Source organism: Acomys minous (genome assembly GCF_964271855.1).
Source record: "Acomys minous genome assembly, chromosome: 20".
NCBI lineage: Eukaryota > Metazoa > Chordata > Mammalia > Rodentia > Muridae > Acomys > Acomys minous.
In genome coordinates this window covers 13,057,451-13,076,697 of record NC_140502.1, presented here as the reverse complement: position 1 = coordinate 13,076,697, position 19,247 = coordinate 13,057,451, and the positions used below count along the sequence as shown (strand labels likewise).

At 38.2% G+C, this 19,247-nt stretch overlaps 2 protein-coding genes and 1 pseudogene across 4 annotated transcripts; all 3 read left to right on the top strand.

Moving 5' to 3' along the window:
* Positions 1-3,398: 3,398 nt before the first annotated feature.
* On the top strand, positions 3,399-4,183 carry LOC311591031 (microtubule-associated protein 1 light chain 3 alpha-like; annotated as a pseudogene). The gene has a single exon. The product of its transcript is annotated as a microtubule-associated protein 1 light chain 3 alpha-like (transcript).
* Positions 4,184-7,944: 3,761 nt separating this feature from the next.
* Positions 7,945-8,862, top strand: LOC311591060 (vomeronasal type-1 receptor 4-like; the record flags this gene model as incomplete). The annotated part of the gene is made up of 1 exon (XM_084770428.1): positions 7,945-8,862. The coding sequence occupies one exon, from the start codon at positions 7,945-7,947 to the stop codon at positions 8,860-8,862; it is 918 nt and encodes a 305-aa protein (XP_084626554.1).
* Positions 8,863-14,242: 5,380 nt separating this feature from the next.
* On the top strand, positions 14,243-18,798 carry LOC311591413 (vomeronasal type-1 receptor 4-like). 2 transcript variants are annotated; one of them, XM_084770980.1, is made up of 4 exons: positions 14,243-14,357; positions 14,752-14,832; positions 16,930-17,045; positions 17,723-18,798. In XM_084770980.1, exon 4 carries the CDS (start codon positions 17,848-17,850, stop codon positions 18,766-18,768), a length of 921 nt encoding a protein of 306 aa, XP_084627106.1. In that variant the 5' UTR covers positions 14,243-14,357; positions 14,752-14,832; positions 16,930-17,045; positions 17,723-17,847; the 3' UTR covers positions 18,769-18,798. The 2 variants fall into 2 exon arrangements, with proteins under 2 accessions (XP_084627106.1, XP_084627107.1); XM_084770981.1 differs by lacking the exon at positions 14,752-14,832 and having other exon boundaries at positions 14,293-14,357.
* The last annotated feature ends 449 nt before the right edge of the window (positions 18,799-19,247 follow it).

Here is a 19,247-nt window from a genome sequence, read left to right as displayed (position 1 = left end):
TACAAAAGTAGCAAGTGACCTTATCTAAATATCCACCTCTCCATCTCCTATACATAGTTATGGATCATAATATATTCTTTCTATTTTTTACAGATCAGTAGGTGTTTAGTGATAGAGATTCTATGTGTAATATAAGATACAATTTCCTCAAATATATCTACTAGTATTTAAGTTTCTGAATTACACATCTAAGTAACGTTTGCATATTAAATTTATATTAGTTACCATTAGTTAATTAGCTAGTTAATGTTATGTGTTTTGGTATTTGTCTGCATGTATGTCCATGTAACAGATGCATGCCAGGGACTCATAGAGGCCAGAAAGGACCTCAGAGGTGCAGGAACTGGCATGAGAGGTGGCTGTGTGTCACCATGTGGTGCTGAGAAATAAACCCAGATCCTCTAGAAGATCAGTCAGTGCTCTTAGACACTGAGCCATCTTTCTACCACATAGCTTAGTTAATTTTATAGACATATGACAAAAAATAGTTAATGAACAACTTGATAGACTTGCATTTCTTCGTGGTTATAGATGTGATGTAAAAAGTTCTTCGAGCCACTGTGCTTGAGAAGAATACTAAGACTGTAGGAACCAGGCCTGACTGGGCTGCCTGCCTGTCTTGCTGTTTCATGTCCTGTTTCTAGCAGCTTCCATGTCTGTGTTTCTCTTGGTTAACTAGTCTTGTTTACTGCTCTGAGAATGCACCCCTCCCCTCCTCGAGACTTTTCCTCCTATGTGCAATCACCTCTTGAGGGATTTCACCTGGGAGGAGGATTCCTGTTTTGCTGACTATAAGAAGGCTCTTTGGAAGTCTGGAAAGGAGAATAATAAACCGCCGCCGCGGCTGCAGCTGTGGTTGCTGCTCTCTTATCACGAAGGACCCCCTGTGTGTGTGTGTGTGTGTGTGTGTGTGTGTGTGCGTGTGTGTGTGTGTCTGTGTCTGTGTCTGTGAGTGTGTCTGTGTGTGTGTGTGTGTATGAGTTAAATACACAGTCCCTCGCCCTGGACTCGGTACTGTGATGGCACGGGCTCCACAAAGACAATAACTATATGTGGAGGAGGAGTCTCTTTCCCATTTTATTGATGGAAGATTGTAAGAAGAGTGGATAGCATCCAAAGTCACACAATACTGTCCTGTCCAAGATAGGAGGCAGATACACATTCTGTATTTTCTAATAATTTCCCTGCATTACTTGAGGAGAAAAACATTAAAGATATGCAACTGTTGGATTTGTTTATTTTACTTTTATAAATAAAATTATCTGATTTATTTTCCTTATATCCCACTGGAGTTTCTCATCTTTCCTCTCCTCTCAGTCCTTCCTACCTCTTTCCACCCTGTCTACACCTCCATTTTTCTTAAGAAAAAGAGAGGTTTCCAATGTTTATCAACCAGCACCAGGACATCAAATTGCAGTAAGCCTAACAGCATCCTCTCCCATTGAGGTAGACAACTCTAGACAGTAGGAGGGTAATAGGAGGAAAAGGTCCAAAAAGCAGCCAATAGAGGCAGACACAGCCCTTTCTCCTACTGTTAAGAACCACAAAAGAAGCTCATGCTACACAAATAAGACATATGAGCAGAAGGCCTTTGTCTGTCCCAGGAAAGCTCATTGGTTGGAAATTCATTCCTTCTGAATCACTAATTGTGCCAAGATAGTTGGTTCTGTACGTTTTCTTCTGGTGTCCTTGACCCTTCTGACTTGTAATTCTTCTTCCTACTCCTTCACAGGATTCCCCAAGCCATGCAACATGTTAGGCTTGGGTCTCTGCATCTGTTTCCATCAGTTGCTGGGTGAAACCTCCCTGATGATAATTATACTAGGCTCCCGTCTCTGCACATCCTGTAGGCAGGACAAATTGTAGGTCAAATATATTTCACCAGGTTGAAATGCCAAAATCTCTATTGGAAGTCTTTTCTGGTAAGAAAAAACTGCTAATTAAGGCTCCTTATCTTGTATTACTTGGAGTCTTAGCTACAGTCACTTTCATGGTTTCCTAGAAGCTTCCATTGCCTTTGGCTTCTAGACTGTTTCTGAGATGTGCTACCATTCTAGTCTTTTCTCCCTGTGTCTCAGGATCCATTTTTCCCCAATTGACCCCTCTGGCTCCCATTCCCACTTACACCTGTGTTCAGGATCCTTTTCCATCCACCCAAGATGTCTGTCCTGTTTATTCTTCTCAGTGAAATTCAAGAATACCCCACTCCTCCTCCCTCTGTTACTTAGCTTCTTTGACTCTGTGGGTTGTTGGCTAGTTATCCTTTATTTTACAGCTAATATCCACTTATAAGTGAACACACACTATGTTTGTCTATATGGGTATGGGTTATCTCTTTCAGTATGATCTTCCCTTATTCCCATCATTTGCCTGCAAATTCCATAATGCCATTGTTTGTAATAGCTGATTAATAAAGCACTGTATGCATGAACTGCATTTTCAGTATAAATTGTTCAGTTGAGGGGTTTATAGGTTGATTCCGGTTTCTGGCTACCACAAATATAGCTCCTGTGAACATAGTTGAACAAATATCATTATAGCATGGTAGAAAATATTTTGTGTATATGCTTATGAGTGGTATAGCTGGATCATGAGGTTAGATCTATTTCCAATTTTTAAGAAACTTTCCAAGAGTAACATCTGTTTCCTTTCTGTTGTCATTGAAGTTAGGTATATCCTATTCTCTCAAATCTTTCCCTGTTTCATCACTTTGTCTGCCTAACAATTAGATATCATATTTAAACACCAGTAATTTCTTCTACAGATTAAATTTATCTTCATTGTGTCCTATTAAAGGTATCTGATAAAGGTGTGTCTATATATCAGCTAGGTCACACATCCTTATAAAGTATTTGGACATAATGAGAGTAGACAATTTGCTGGGTTAAAATTACTCTACAGAAACATATAAAACAGAGATAGTGGTGGAAAAATATAAACATATATAATTGTAAACTGAGTGGTGAACTTGAATAAAACTCCCATGCTGAGATAAAATATAAAAGGAATATTAAGTACAACAAATGTTATAAATATTTTAAAAGAAACTAAGTTGATTTGCATTAAAGAAAAGAAAGGGCTGGAGAGATGGCTCAGTGGTTAAGAGCACCGCCTGCTCTTCCAAAAGTCCTGAGTTCAATTCCCAGCAACCACATGGTGGCTCATAACCATCTGTAATGTGATATGGCACCCTCTTCTGGTTTGCAGGAGTATGCAAGCACAGCACTGTATACATAATAATAATAAATAAATAAATAAATAAATAAATAAATAAATAAATCTTTAAAAAAAAGGGCGAGCTCCGCAGCCCTTAAGCTTGAGCCCCAGAGCCCCAGACGTGCCAAACCACATTCACATCCCTGAGCTGTGCACCCTGGAGCCCATGCTGTGTGCCGCAAGGCCTGCGCCATGCCCTCCAACTGGCCTTTCAAGCAGCAGCACAGCTTTGCCAACCGCTGTAAGGAGGGGCAGCAGATCCGCGACCAGCACCCGAGCAAGATCCCGGTGATCATCAAGCGGTACAAGGGTGAGAAGCAGCTGCCTGTCCTGGATAAGACCAAGTTCCTGGTCCCAGACCATGTTAACATGAGCGAGTTGGTCAAGATCATCTGGCGCCGCCTGCAGCTGAACCCACACAGGCCTTCTTCCTGCTCGTGAACCCGCACAGCATGGTGAGCGTGTTCATGCCCATCGCTGACATCTATGAACAGGAGAGGGATGAGGACGGATTCCTCTATGCGGTCTATGCCTCCCAGGAAACCTTCGCCTTCTGAGTCAGGAGTAGGGGTGAGGGGTGGTTGGGAGTTCTGGTCAGGCTCTCCCCAGAGAGATCATGGCTCCTAAACTATTTCAGTCGCCAGTGGGCTAAGCAGAGATGTGATATCCCCCCCATTCTCCCAGGTAGGGGCCATCAGGCTACCATGTCCTGGGTGGGTCCTAGGCCAGTCATGTCGTGGTTGTTCCTTTGGGTGCTGTCTGGGTTTGGGAGTGGGATGCAGCACCCTGCTCTATGTGGTTTGTCACTGTTTTAGGCCCTTGCCTGTATGCCCATTTTGCCCCTCATCTACCTGAGGTTTTGCCTCCTGCCAGGAGCTGCCCACCCCTGAAAGGCTGGCTCCCCTTGTCATGGTACAGAGTATGGATCTGTGGTCATCTCCTCTGCAGAATAAAGATTGCTCAGGCCTGCCAGAAAAAAAAAGTAAGTGAAGTCTATATTCAATAGGATATAAGGACTTCAATGCCTCCCCAAAACACTGTGTCTTTGGAGGTACTCAGGAGGAACTCTCAGAAGTTTTTGTCAATTGACGATTGGAGAAAGTGTCATGAATAATTTTGTCTTCCAAAGCCAGCATTGTCATCACCACTACAGATGAAAAGAAAATTGCAGTTCTGCAGGGAGGTGAGGTCACAGTGACACAGACCTCGCCCTCAGGTCTTGAGCTGGCTCTCTCACAGCTCTGCTTATTAATGAGTCTGAGATGTGCTGAATGGAGTCACCATCCTGCAGAAGCAAGAATCCAGGTGAGTGCTTTGCTATCCGTCTGAGTGGCAGAGTCAGTAGAGAAGAGAGGACTTAGTATATGTTCAAGTTTGGTAGTGGGAGGTTGGTGTAGAAAAAGATCTATGGAACTGAGAGAGAAGGCATAGGAGTAATTGCATAACTAAGATGTGAGTGGGAATAACAGAAGTGTTCCTAACTTTGTCTCATTTCCTGTTGGTTCTTTCTGTGATTTAGTTTGCCAACTGTGACTGACTGAGGCTAAGACAGGACATTGCAAGCCATTTGTTAAAGTGCTGAAGGACTATTGTAATAAATCGCTGTGAAAATTCATCTTAGCCTGCATGGCAGGTAGTGTAACTTAGTAGTAGTAGTTCTTGGAGGAGGAGGAGGAAGAAGAGAAAGAGAAGGAGGAATGAACTCATCATGATTTCATTCCCATAGTGGACATTTAAATGGAAATATGAGACACTCATAGTCCTGGATAGGTTAAGTATGTTTTCTGTATCTGGAAGTAAACATACTTTTATTTCACACCTTATTATCTTCTGTTTTAGAGGCATTAGTAACCATTCTGTATTTTATAGTCATTGGTAAAATGACTCGTTTAGAGTCTCTTCTATTTGAACTTGGAAAGGTATCATGGAAGAGAACTTACATTGATAGTATTGTGCAAGGATAGATAAGACCAAATATGTCCCAACCTATCTCTCCTCGGTTAGTCATACTCTGAATGTAAGCAGAATCTGATTGAACAAAGTAATTGTTTCTGACTTTATGGCCCAGAGGAAGAAACATTTAGTAAAATATATTTGGTTTTAGTATTTGTTAGTCCAAGAAGATTTGTTCAGATATTTTCTGTTTGTCTGGGGTCTTTTCAACCTGTAAACACTGCCACTCTAAAAGCAGGCTGTTATATAACATGTTATATTTGGAGGACACATTCTTTGGATTCTTTAAAGATGAGTTATAGGATGGACAAAAATAAAATATATTCAGGTTGTATTTTCTATTTGTGAATGGACTTTTAAACCTAGACAGGTATTGAAAAAAAAACAAGCACATAATCTGTACTGCTGAGAAAATCATTAGTCTACTTTTGTTCTGTGAACCCTGTACAAATAAAGAAGCACCTGCTTTTCCTTTAGGAATAGGGTTTGCTGCCCTAAGTGTGTTATCCACCTTAGGTGTACTGTCGGGCAGTCCAACACATTATCCACTTTTGTACCTTCACTGCTTTACACTAATGCATGGTATCTGAGTTCAGTCAGTATCATTGTGCACAAATATTGGATAATGTCTGTTGCAACAATGCTCTCAAATGTGATTCCATAATTTTATGTGCAGAACGCAGCTACCACCATAGCTGCCATTCAAGGGAAAACTTAAACCAAATCACATTCTTGTTTTCTTTGTGACTTCATAACCATACATCTCATGGATTTTCTCAAAGGGAAACATTACAGGGAACACAGCAGATTAAAGGAATAGATTATAAATTCTTATTTCTTTGACAAAAAGTATTACTGTTGTTATTCTTAGCACTGGGGTTACTGGCATGCAGGTTTGCATTTGTTCTTCCCAAGCCACATGGGATAAGTATTCTACAGAAATTGTGGGCACGTTCAGATAAAGCAAAGTCACGAGGTTCCTGGCTTACTCACAAGCATGTACAAGATTGTTGCTCTTATTTCTTTTTCTTTCAGGTTTTGCCTCTTTTTTCTTTTCTTTTCTTTTTTGTTAATTAAAAGTAGCTGGTTTGTTTAAAAACTCTTTATATTTACAGTTTCGGTTGACCCAATTCTTTTACTTTTTCTTTCTGCTCTTATTAACCTTATCTGTTTTAAGCACATTATTTATCCTCTATGCTCATGTTATGTTTTCTTTATTTCCTCATGGTGTCTCATACAAGCTCTGTGTCATCATCTAAGGAGCCACATGAAAATATCATTGGCTCAACACATGTTTATCCCACATAAACAAACATCTGTTATAACCATAGGCAAAGAAACTACACTAAGAAAGAATGCAGGCGAGGGATATTTGTGGGCCTGGATAAATTCACTTAATAGAATACTTTCAATTTTGTTCAGTACCCATTTCCTCCGCAATGCCAACAAATAGAGAAAATACTCTCCACAGTAGGGTGTAGAGTGGGATATTACTTTCTCACATACTCTGGTGCCTCACATTTGATCATGTCCCCTGGAGGGGGGGACCTGGTGGCACTCAGAAGAAGGACAGCAGGTTACCAAGAAGAGACTTGATACCCTATGAGCATATACAGGGGGAGGTAATCCCCCTCAGGAACAGTCATAGGGGAGGGGAATAAGAGGAAAATGGGAGGGAGGGAAGAATGGGAGGATACAAGGGACGGGATAACCATTGAGATGTAACAAGAATAAATTAATAAAGGAGAAATGAAATAAAATAAAATTAAATTAAAAAAAGAAAAGAAAACACAGCTAGTATCTGATAGTCTCTAAGGTCTCACAATATCTCCAAATTTGTTTTAACTTCTTCACAGCTGGTTCGGCCTTATGGAGAGATAGAAGCACCAACCAAAGAGCACGCGTCTACTAGATCTAGGCCCTCAACACACATGTAACTGATGCCCAGTTTGATCTTCATATAGGTTCCTTAGTAAGTAGAATGGTTTCTACATATAGACTCTGTTGCCTGCTTTCAATCACTTTGCCTTATCCAGGCTGCCTTGTCTGGCCTCAGTGGGTGAGGATGAACTCAGTTCTTTTGGGTCTTGATGTACCGAGGTTGTGTGTGTGTGTGTGTGTGTGTGTGTGTGTGTGTCTGTGTGTGTGTGTATGTGTGTATTGTGCTCCCCTTTTCTGAGGGCAAGTGGAAGGCAGATAGGGAGAAGCACATGAGAGGGAGGACACCAGGAAGACAACTATGGAGGTGGATATGATCAGGATGTAAAGTGAATAAATAAATTAAAAATAAAATTTTAAATTAGTATAGTTTGTAGTATTATAAGTTCTCTTGTTCTACAGCACTCCTAACAAATATCAATATATTCTGAATGTTTGCATCATGTTTGCTTTTATTATTATTTATTTTATTATTTTTTACTTAATTATTTATTTATTTATCAATCTCACCAGCAATTATCAAATCATCTTGAATGATTCTTTTCTGTGAAACTCTTTGTCTCTTATCCATCACTATGTATGTTAAAAGTATTGAGCATTGTCACAGTAAAAACATGGAAAGTAACCATCTCACAAAGAAGTTCTGGAAGAGGTGTTTTTATGTCTCTCTCCTGGCTTTGTACTCAGGAGTATAAAGGACCATCTGTTTCAGTCTCTCAGTAGCTCGATGGATTGATAGATTCTTCTTTCACCCCAAGCTGCAATCTTTTGCAGTTATTCATTAAACCACATAAACTGTGTGGACAGACTCTAAAGGAAATTGTGCTAAATCACAAAATGAACTTCTGGAATGTGACAATCAAAATTGTTTTCTTATCACAAACAAGCACTGGAATTTTGGGAAATTTTTCTCTTTTGTTCTGCTATCTCGGTCTTTACTACAGAGAATGCAAACTGAAGCCCACAGATTTGATTCTCATGCATCTAATGGCAGCCAATGCCCTGATCATTCTCTCTGCAGGAGTTCCCCACACAATGGCAGTTTGGGGATTGAAGCATTTCTTGACAGATGATGGATGCACCTTCTTATTATACATTCACCAAAGTGCGCGGAGTGTGTCCATTGGAACCACATGTCTCTTGAGTGTCTTCCAGGCTGTCACCATCAATCCTAGGAAATCGTGTTGGTCAGATCACAAAGGAAAAGCTGAGAAGTACTCTGGATGTTGCATATTTATTATCTGGATTTTGTACTTTTTGATAAATTTCATTTTCTTTGTGTACCCATTTAGCAAAAGAAACACAAACAATAGGACGAGAAAGCGAAATTTTGAATACTGCTCCATTGTATGGAGTGATCAAATAAGTGATGCCCTCTATGCAGCATTGGTGGTGTGTCCTGAAGTCTTCCTTTCTGGTCTCATTGTGTGGTCCAGTGGCTCCATGATTGTCCTTCTGTTCAGACACAAACAGGTTCAACACATCCACAGCACTCATAATTCCAGCAGAACTTCCCCTGAGTTCAGAGCCACCCAGAACATCCTCTCCCTCGTGTCTCTCTTTCTGGGTTTTTATACTCTATCCTCCTTCTTAAGAGGCTGCCTTGCTTTTTTGTCTAAACACAACTGGTGGCTGGTGAACATCACTCCCTTCATTTCTCTTTGTTTTCCTTCTTTTGGACCTTTTGTTCTTATGAATCATTACTCTGTTATGCCTAGACTCAGTTTGTTCCGGGTGAGGAATAAACTCTCTTAATCATATTTTAATTTTTTAAGTGGTATGTTTTGCTCTTTATCCACTGGTTGATTCACACTCTTTCCTCAAAAGTCAATACAGTGACTTGAATAGGAGGTTGGCACTTTCCGTTTGAAAGATTAGAAAAATAACTATACAAGTTTTTCTACTTGTTGAATTAGGAACATACAAAAGCTTCCATATCATTTGAGTCTCATTTCTGTCAAATTGCAGCTGTGAGAGTCTTCTCAATTCCCATCTGATATGCAAAGGTGCAAAAGAATTTTGTCAATAATACTAAACTTCTTGTGGGGTTCATTCAGGCAGGGCAGCTTGGATACATATGGCTATCACAGCCAGTTTTAGGGGACCAACATTCCACCTGTAAGGAAAACTGAAACCATGTGTGGCCATGATTTTATTCTGCAGAGGCTGTAGTATCATCACAAGAGTAATATCACCATAAGAGTAATATCTGTTACCTTATACAGATATCAATCCAAAGAATGATTGTATTAACATGATTTTGAAGCTTGTTTTCTGATATTGTAGTGAGAATTTTTTATCTACATGCTTATTTGATAACAACTTCATTGGTCACTGTTCTGTCCTTATCTGTTTGGCATCATGATAATGATAACGTCAGCAAAAGGTATTTGGAGAAATTAATACAGCTATTTTGGGGGGCAGTTTGAGATTTGTTGAAAAGCTAAAAATTGGAAGTATGATTAGATTGAAGTATTCGAATCATGGGCCTATACCCAGTGAACTCCATCTCACACCATAGAAATATATGAATATGGATTATCCTTGCTGTTTATTTATTATAGCAAGGAAACGGTGCCTTCCCACATATACATAAACAGATGAATCCAACATTAAATACTTTTCATATACAATGTGTACTATAACTTGACTACAGTGAAAGATAGAATCATAATGTGTGTAGAAAAATTGATGTACTGATAATGCATAACATTACGCCAGGTCACACAAACTCAGGAAGAAAAAGAGTACATGTTCTCCGGTTGTTTTAAAGAAAGAGAATCCCAATCACTTCATTTTACTAATTAAGACTCAGGAGCTAGGATGATGCAGTAAAATCCTACTCACTCAGAAATGCAGACAAAGCACCCAACTAATTTACTATTCAGCTCATGTCCCAGATGGAAAAGGCCAGCTAGGTCACATGACATGCCAAGAGTAGAAAGACAAAAGCTTAAAACCAAAGAGTTATTTCTCCGTCACCATGCTGTCTTTTGTTTATAGTTTTCCAGAAATTCCATGACACAATCAGGAATTATATATTACTTCTTAGTGTTTGGGCTAAGCGTATTCGACAGCCCTGAAGAACACATCTTTCCTATCTTGGTGCATAAGAATTTCTGAACGTAAATCAATCTCCATCACATAGTTTCAGTATCCACTTATCACATTTATCTAAAGGTAAAACCATCTTAACCCAGAAGGGCTTAAGTTTCATTTTAAAACTAAGCTATCTGGTCTTCAATTGCCTCCGAGACTTGGGAATTCAATTCCGATTCTAACTGTCAATATGCCTAGAGCTCTTCCAGATATTTAGATGTAGAATATAATGTTGTGTGATGTAATGTCTGAGCTTATATTTGGAAATATCAATATGGGACAAGATTCATTATTTTGTGTAATTCATATGTTGTTATAGCGAAGATTAAATGGATACCAGGCTATGCTTCTTTCTCCCCTCATTGGCAAAGCACATGACTGTCCAGACGGATAGAAGCTGTAACCCATTTTTTCTACCTATTTTACACATTTAACATATATAATCCCAATAAAAAACCACATCTCATTCCCTACATAAATAAACAAAAATAATTCTAAAATTTATATGGCTTCGAAAAAGATCCTAGTTAGCCAGAGCAATCAGTATCAATGCTGGAGCGATTACCATTTCAATCTTAAGAAATACTATGAAGGCATAATGACGAAATTTTTGGCATTACCATAAATACATAGGTGTAAACAAAAATTGGACAAAATTGAAGACCCAGATATAAGTACATATACCTTCAGCCATTTAGTATTTAAAAAATGTGCGAAAAAATTATGAAAGATCAAAAAAAGTTTGGTCAGCAAATGGTGTTGTGAAAATTGAATTTCCTCAGTGAGGAAAACGACATTAGATTTGTATCTACAAGTTTGCACAAAAATTAATTCCATATTGAGAAAGGGCCCTAAACATGGAGGCCAAAACATTTAAAATGATGTAAGAAAATATAGACAGGAAATTAGAAGGTACAGATGTATGGAAGAACTTTGTGACTAGAGAGACTTTTGCTTAAGAATTAAGAAAAATTTTATTTTTTAAATTTTTATTAATTTATTCTTGTAACATCTCAATGGCTATCCCATCCCTATTAAAAATAAAATAAAATAATTGAAAAAAGAGAACTATGCTAAGAATAGAAGAAAAGTGTTGATTTATCTAAAGAAAGATTTTATTAGAATATGATAGCTTTCTTAATTAAATCTATAAGACAAGAAAGATTATTATAAAATACAACCACTGTAAAAGTCAAACGTGCTCATGACAAAGATGCTTCCCGTGTAGGTCATGTTTTAAAGACATGATGTGCTATGATGAAAGATGCCACAGTTTTACTCAAATAAAATTATATTTTGGAAGCTTCCATGGAAAAATGGGAATACAAAAATATATTTAATTATAAAATCAAAAAAGAATAACAGAATTAAGGAAAAACGCTTTTCTTTTAATTGGTGTAAATTATTCTTTGATGATTTCATATGTATATATACTTAAAATACATATATACTGTTCTATTGACATTCTGTTTTGTTGCTGCTGTGATGCTTTCAAAATCAAAAGGTCCATCAATGTGCGGTACTTCTTCAGGTCACCTGACATGCACCACACCAGGAATCCAACAGGATTGGAGTGCCAGTCTGGAAATTCTGAGATATCCATCCTCATAGAATGTCCACTTCAATGAAAACATGAATATTCAATATATCAAAGTTAAAATATATATAATACAATATATGTACATATTTGTGATTCTTAAGTGCAGCTAATTTATTACAGGCCACATTATCCATTAATACTTTGGAAGATTTCAGTAACAGTGCTGACTTTGCACACATGCCCACTTACACATGTGCACAGATTTGAGAACCCAATTGACAAAGGCTTCCACTGCGGGTCAATTGTATATAGAGGGGACACAGCTTCTGCACTAAAGCCAGAAATATACAATGGAAGAGCCAGATGTTGGCTGGAGCAGGCCTTAAGGGGTGCTGCCGTTTCTGATTATGAGAAACATCATTTTTTTTGCACACCAAAAAGCTAAAGTTAAACTCCAAGCTGCTGTGTGCTTGACATTTGATGTTTTCTTTGAAATATCTTGTGTTCATTTGTGCAGGATTGTTTGCTTTAGCTTCTCACTGACTTTGCCTCATTTTATGATAGATGATGATGATGATGATTATAACTATTACTATTATTCTTTCTTCATTTCTCCTTTCTGGAAAATTCTAAATAAGATGCTATGAATCTTAATAAAATTGTTTTTCATAAAATATAGCTTTTGTAAGACACTCGGATCATCTTCTGTATCTGCTTCATTTTCTGACTCCTAATCTTGATCTAGGTCACACAGGAACGTCAAGACCCAATGCCTATATACCCAAAAACAGACTCAAGAATTAAATAAAAAAATAAACCACATTTTAAAACCTACTATATAGAATTATTATATCATTATCCATAGATATTTCCTTCTGATACTTTTTATTCTTTGGAAACTTCATACATGTGTATAATAAAATATGATCATCTATCTATGCCTAATTGCTCTCTCCTAAGTCTACCTGTATCTCTCCTAACATCTTCCCTCCCTAATTTATCAAATCCAGCTCCAAAAGTGTTCTGTTACCTGAGAAACAGATATGGCATCAACAATGAGTGTGACATGAGTACACACACACACACACACACACACACACACACACACACACAGAAGACACAGAGGATGACACTAAGCTCAGCAACTTTATTTTTTCCTTCAGCTTATTTATCATGGCAAAAGGTTTCAAGCAATATAAAAATTACAATGTGATTGCATCCTATGTTTCTTCAAATCAACAATTACAATGAGACATGATCCTATACCTTAATGTTGCAAGTGAGAGAACAAATTACTCCCAAGAACCCACATACAACCCTACCTAAGCAACTTACTATATATTGCCTGTTAATTTCACGATGCCATTGTTTGTGATAGCTGATTGATAAATCACTGCATACATGAAGACATTTTCTGTATTCGTTCTTCAGTTCAGGGATATCTAGGGTGTTTCCAGTTTCAGGAATCCACAAAACAAGTTCCTAAGCACATACTTGAACAGATATCATTGTAGTATGATGGACCATATTTTGTGCATATGCTTATGAGTGATATAGCTGTATCATGAGGTTAGATCTATTTCCAATTTTTAAAAAAACTGCCAAATTGATTTCCAACAGTAGCCTGTGTTTCCTTTCTATTTTCCTGAAAGTTAGGCATTGCCTATTCTGTCACATCTTTCTCTGTCTGGCTCATCACTTTGTCTGCCTCTCAATTAGATATCACATTTAAATATGGGTAATTCCTTCTACAAATTAAATTTATCTTCACTGCTTCCTATTAAAGGTGTGTGCTAAAGGTGTGTCTGCTTTTCACCTAGGTCACACTGACCTACAAGGTATCTGGGCATAATTGGAGTAGCCCATTGTGCTGGGTTCAAATTACTCTACAGGAACAAATAAAAAGAAGATAGTGGTGGAAAGATATAAAAATTTGTAATTGTAAACTGAGGGGTGCACTTGAATAAAACTCATATGCTTATATAAAATATACAAAGAATACTAACTATAACAGTTGTTATCAATATTTTTAAAAGAACTAAATTGATTTGTGTTTAAAAAAAGTAAGTGAAGTCTATATACAATGGGATATAAAGAGTTCAATTTCTTATGCATGTTACTCCAATGTTACTAACAACTTCCAGTGCCCCATTCAAATTTGAGGCACCTTAAAAACACAATGCTTTCCCAGATACACTGCATCTTTGGAGGTACCCACCAGGAACTCTTAAAAGTTTTTGTTAATTGACAATTGGAGAAAGTTTCATGAATAATTCTGTCTCCCAAAGCCAGCATTGTCATCACCACTACAGATGAAAAGAAAATTGCAGTTCTGCAGGGAGGTGAGGTCACAGTGGCACAGACCTCGCCCTCAGGTCTTGAGCTGGCTCTCTCACAGCTCTGCTTATTAATGAGTCTGTGATGTGCTGAATGAAGTCACAGTCCTGCAGAAGCAAGAATCCAGGTGAGTGCTTTCCTATCCGTCTGAGTGGCAGAGTCATTAGAGAAGATAGGACTTAGTATATATTCAAGTTTGGTAGTGGGAAGTTGGTGTAGAAAAAGATTCATAGCACTGAGAGAGAAGACACAGGAGTAGCTACATAACTAAGAGGTGAGTGGAAATGGCAGGAGTTTTCCTAACTTTGTTCCAGCTCCTGATGGTTCTTGCTGTGATATAATTTGCTAATTGTGGCTGACTGAGGTGCCAACAGGACATTGTAGACCATTTGTAATGGTGCTGATGAACTATTGTAATAAATTTGTGCTGATTCACTTTACCTTAAATGAGATTTAGTGTATCATCAAAGTAGTAGTAATAGCTGTCATAGGAGGAGGAGGAAGAAGAAGAAGAGGAGAGAGAAGTGAACTCATCATGATTTCATTCCCATAGTGGACATTTAAATGGAATTATAAGAAGCTGACAGTCCTGGGTAGATAATGCATATTATCTGTTTCTGGATTGAAATGTATTTTTATTTGACATCTCACTTATCTTCTGGTTTTAGAGCCATTAGTCACTGAATCTGTATTTAATGGTCATTGATACAATGACAGATTTGAAGCCTCTTCCATCTGAATTTGGAAAGGTATGGTCATATTGTAAGTATTGGGCTATCATAGTTAAGACCAAATATGTCCCGACTTACCTCTCCACGGTTAGTCATACTCTCAATGTAAGTCGAATCTGATTGACCAAAGTAAATGTTTCTTATTTTACAGCACAGATGATGAGACATTTAGTAAAATATGTTTGGCGTTAGCATTTGCCATTCCTAAGAAGCCTGGCTCAGATATTTTCTGTTTGTCTGGAGTGCTTTCAAACTGTAAACAAGCAGGCTGTTATATAACAAATATGTTATATTTGGAGGACACATTCTTTAGAATCTTCAAATTGGAGTAATAGGACTGATGAAAGTAAAGTCCTTTCAGATTGTATATTTTATTTGTGACTGAGCTTGTAAACCTAGATATATAGTGAAAAAAAAAACCAAACACATAATCTGCACCTTTTGGATAAGGCTTCGTCTCCTTTTGTTCTGTGAACACTGTATAAATAAAGAAGCGCCATGATGGAAGTCATTCAATGTTTCAGAAGCAGTCTGAATGACAGTCAGTCATACACGCAGAAGTGATCTGACTGCTACTCACTCAGAGGTGCAAGAGCCACTGACCATCAGGTCTGACTCAGTTTCCCCACTGACTCCTTATACCCTCTGCTGATCACACTGTCCACAGTGAACAAACCAGTCTGGAAGGGTCCTGAACATTCAAGGGTATCTCACATCAATTAAAAGGATTTCAGCCAGCTCACCATCCTAGTCATGTTAACTTCTACAGATACCAAGCCTTATAGACAATTTTCTTCTAGTTCTTGACTGGCTTTTTGACTGTCTTTGCATGGCCCAATAGCATGTAAAAATGGTGCCCTTTCTTGGATTGTTTGTTTTGGTCTTGTAGTAACTCACAGTTGCTTCTTCCGGCTTCTACAGGGGCGGGGGTCTCACTCTACCTTTCCTTGTAGGAATAAGATTTGCTGTCCTAAGAGTGTTCTCCAACTTATGTGTACTAATGGGCAGTCCTCTTTCGTACCATCATTACTTTACACTAATGCATGGTATCTAAGCTCAGTCAGTATCATTGTGCACAAATATTGGATGATGTCTGTTGGGATAATGCTCTCAAATGTAATTCCATCAATTTTATGTGCAGAACTCAGCTGCCACCAAAACTTCCATTCTAGGAAAACCTTTAATCAAAATCACTTTCTTGTTCCCTTGGTGACTTCATAACCATACATCTCATGGAAATTTTCCAAGTGAAACATCACATGGAACACAGTAGAATAAAACAATAGTGTAAGACTTGTCAGGAGTCTACAAGTTTATAGAATTTTATGATGTGTATTTTGATTAATTAATCATGAATTATATATGGGCACATGTATTTGATATCCTGGTTTATGCACCTAAGCGAACACTGGATTATAAATTCTTCTATCTTTGACAAAAAAATTACTGTTGCTATCCTTAGCACTGGTTTGTTCTTAGCATGTAGGTTTGTATTTTTTCTTCCTAAGCAGATGTGATCAGTATTCTACAAAGTTTGCAGTCACATTCAGATAATGAGGAGTTGTAAGCTCTTGGTCAATTTACAAAAATGTACAAGATTGTTATTTCTATTCCTTTTTTCTTTCACTTTTTGGTCATTATTTTCTTTTGTTTTAGTTAACATAAAAGTAGCTAGTTTCTTTAAAACCTCTCCATATTTAGTGTTTTTGCTGATCTATCTCTTTTTCTTTTCACATTTGCTCCTATTAACCTTATCTGTTTTAAGCACATTACTTATTCTTCTACTGCCATATTACATTTTCTTTGTTTACTCATACCCTCTCAGGCAAGCTCTTTGTAATCATCAAATGAGCCACATCAACCTTTCTTAGGCCCAACACATGTTTATCCCACATAAACAAACATCTGTTATAACTATAAGCAAAGAAACTACGTTAAGACAGAATATAGGCTACTGATCTCTTTGGACCTGGGTTAATACACTTAATAGAATACTTTCTGTTTTGTTCAGTATCCATTGCCTCTGCAGAGCCAACACACAGAGAAAAGACAGCTAGTATCTGATAGCCTCTATGGTCTCAGAATATCCCCAAACATGTTTTAACTTCTTCACAGCTGCTTCTGCCTTATGGAGAGATGGAAGCACCAACAAAAGAAAATGCATCCACTAGATCTAGGCCCTCAAGACATATGTGATGGATGCTCAGTTTGATCTTGATGTGGGTCCTCTGGTAAGTAGAGTGACTTCTGTCTATGGACTCTGTGTCCTGCTTTCCATGACTTTACCTTCTCCAGGTTGCCTTGTCAGACCTCAGACCATGAGGATGAACTCAGTCCTCTCATACAGAGCTGTGTGTGTGCGTGTGCGTGTGCGTGTGCGTGTGCGTGTGTGTGTGTGTGTGTGTGTGTGTGTGTGTGTGTGTTGTGTGTGTGTGCTGGGCTCCCCTTTTCTAATGGCAATTGGAAAGCAGATAAGGGAAAGTGCATGAGAGGAAGGACCTGGAAGATGACTATGGAGGGGCCTGTGATCAGGATGTAAAGTGAATTAAATTAAAAACAAATTTAAAAATTAAATAGTCTGTTGAAATTATTGAACTGTTCTTGTTCTTCAGCATTCTGAACAAATATCAATGAATTCAGAATGTCTTGTATCATGTTTGATTTTACTACTATTTGTTTTATGATCATTTATTTATTGTTCTCACTGGCCAACATCAAATCATCTTGAATGATTCATATCGTGTAAAACTTTTTATGTTTTCTTTAATCATTATTAACAGTAAATATTGAACCATCTCACAGGAAAAACATGGAAAGTAGCCATTCTTACAAAGAAGTTCTGGAAGAGGTGTTTTTATGCATCTCTTCTGGCTTTGTACTTGGAAGTATAAAGGACCCTCTCTTTCAGTCTCTCTGTAGCTCCATGGATTGGTGGATACTTCTTTCACCCCAAGCAGCAATCATTGGCAGTTATTCATTAAACCTGAGAAACTCTGTGGACATACACTAAAGGAAATTGTGCTGAATCCCAAAATGGACTTCTGGAATCTGGCAATCAACATTGTTTTCTTATCACAAACAACCACTGGAATTGTTGGAAATTTCTCTCTTATCTTCTACTATCTAGGTCTTTACTACAGAGAATGCAAACTGAAGCCCACAGATTGGATTCTCATGCATATAATGGCAGCCAATGCCTTGACCATTCTCTCTACAGGAGTTCCCCACACAATGGTAGTTTGGGGATGGAAGCAGTTCTTCAATGATTTTGTATGCAAGTTCATATTGTACATTCAGCGAATTGCCCGGAGTGTGTCCATTGGAACCACGTGTCTCTTGAGTGTCTTCCAGGTGATGAAAATCAATCCTAGGAAATTGTATTGGACAGATCATAAAGTCAACGTTGAGAAGTACATTGGATGCTGCACACTTATTATCTGGGTCATGTACTTGTTGATAAATTTCATTTTCTTTGTGTACACATCTAGCAAAAGAAAAACAAAAAATGTGACAACAAAGCGAGATTTTGGGTACTGCTCTATTGTAGGGAGTGATCAAATTGTTGATGCCCTCTATGCAGCATTGGTGGTGTGTCCTGAAGTCTTCCTTTCTGGGCTCATTGCGTGGTCCAGTGGCTCCATGATTGCCCTGCTGTTCAGACACAAACAGGTGGCTCAACACATCCGCAGCACTCATAATTCCAGCAGAACTTCCCCGGAGTCCAGAGCTACCCAGAACATCCTGTCCCTAGTGTCTATATTTCTGGGTTTTTATACTCTATCCTCCTTCTTAAGAGGCTGCATTGCTCTGTTGCCTAAACTCAACTGGTGGCTGGTGACCATCACTCCCTTCATTTCTCTTTGTTTTCCCTCTTTTGGACCTTTTGTTCTTATGAATCATTACTCTGTTATGCCCAGATTCAGTTTGTTCTGGAGAAGGAATAACCCCTTTTAATTATATTTTAATTATTTAAGTGATATATTTTGCCTGGTATCCACTGGTTAATTCACACTCTATCCTCAAAAGGTCAAAACTGTGACTTAAGTGGGTGGGTGACACTTTTTCTTTGAAAGGTTAGAAAGATGACTATACAAGTTTTTCTATTGTTGAATTAGCAAATAACGGAACCTGAGATATTATTTGAGTCTCATTTCTATCAACTTGCAGCTGTGAGAGTCTTTTCTTTGCCCAAATGATAAGTGAATGGAGCAGCAACTCTGTCAGTAATACTAAACTTCTTGTGGCGTTCATCCAGGCCAGGCAGCTTGGATGCATATGGCTACCACAACCCGTTTTGGGGGCCAACATTCTACCTGTAAAGAAAACTGAAACCGTGTCTGGCCATGAACTTGTTCTTGAGAAGACTGTAGCACCGTCATAACATCTAGAGACTTCACCAGTCCCATAGAAATTAAAAGTAATATCTGTTATCT

Coding starts and splice junctions, on each gene's coding strand:
- LOC311591413 (XM_084770980.1), top strand. CDS start 17,848: ATGGACTTCTGGAATCTGGCAATCAACATTGTTTTCTTATCACAAACA.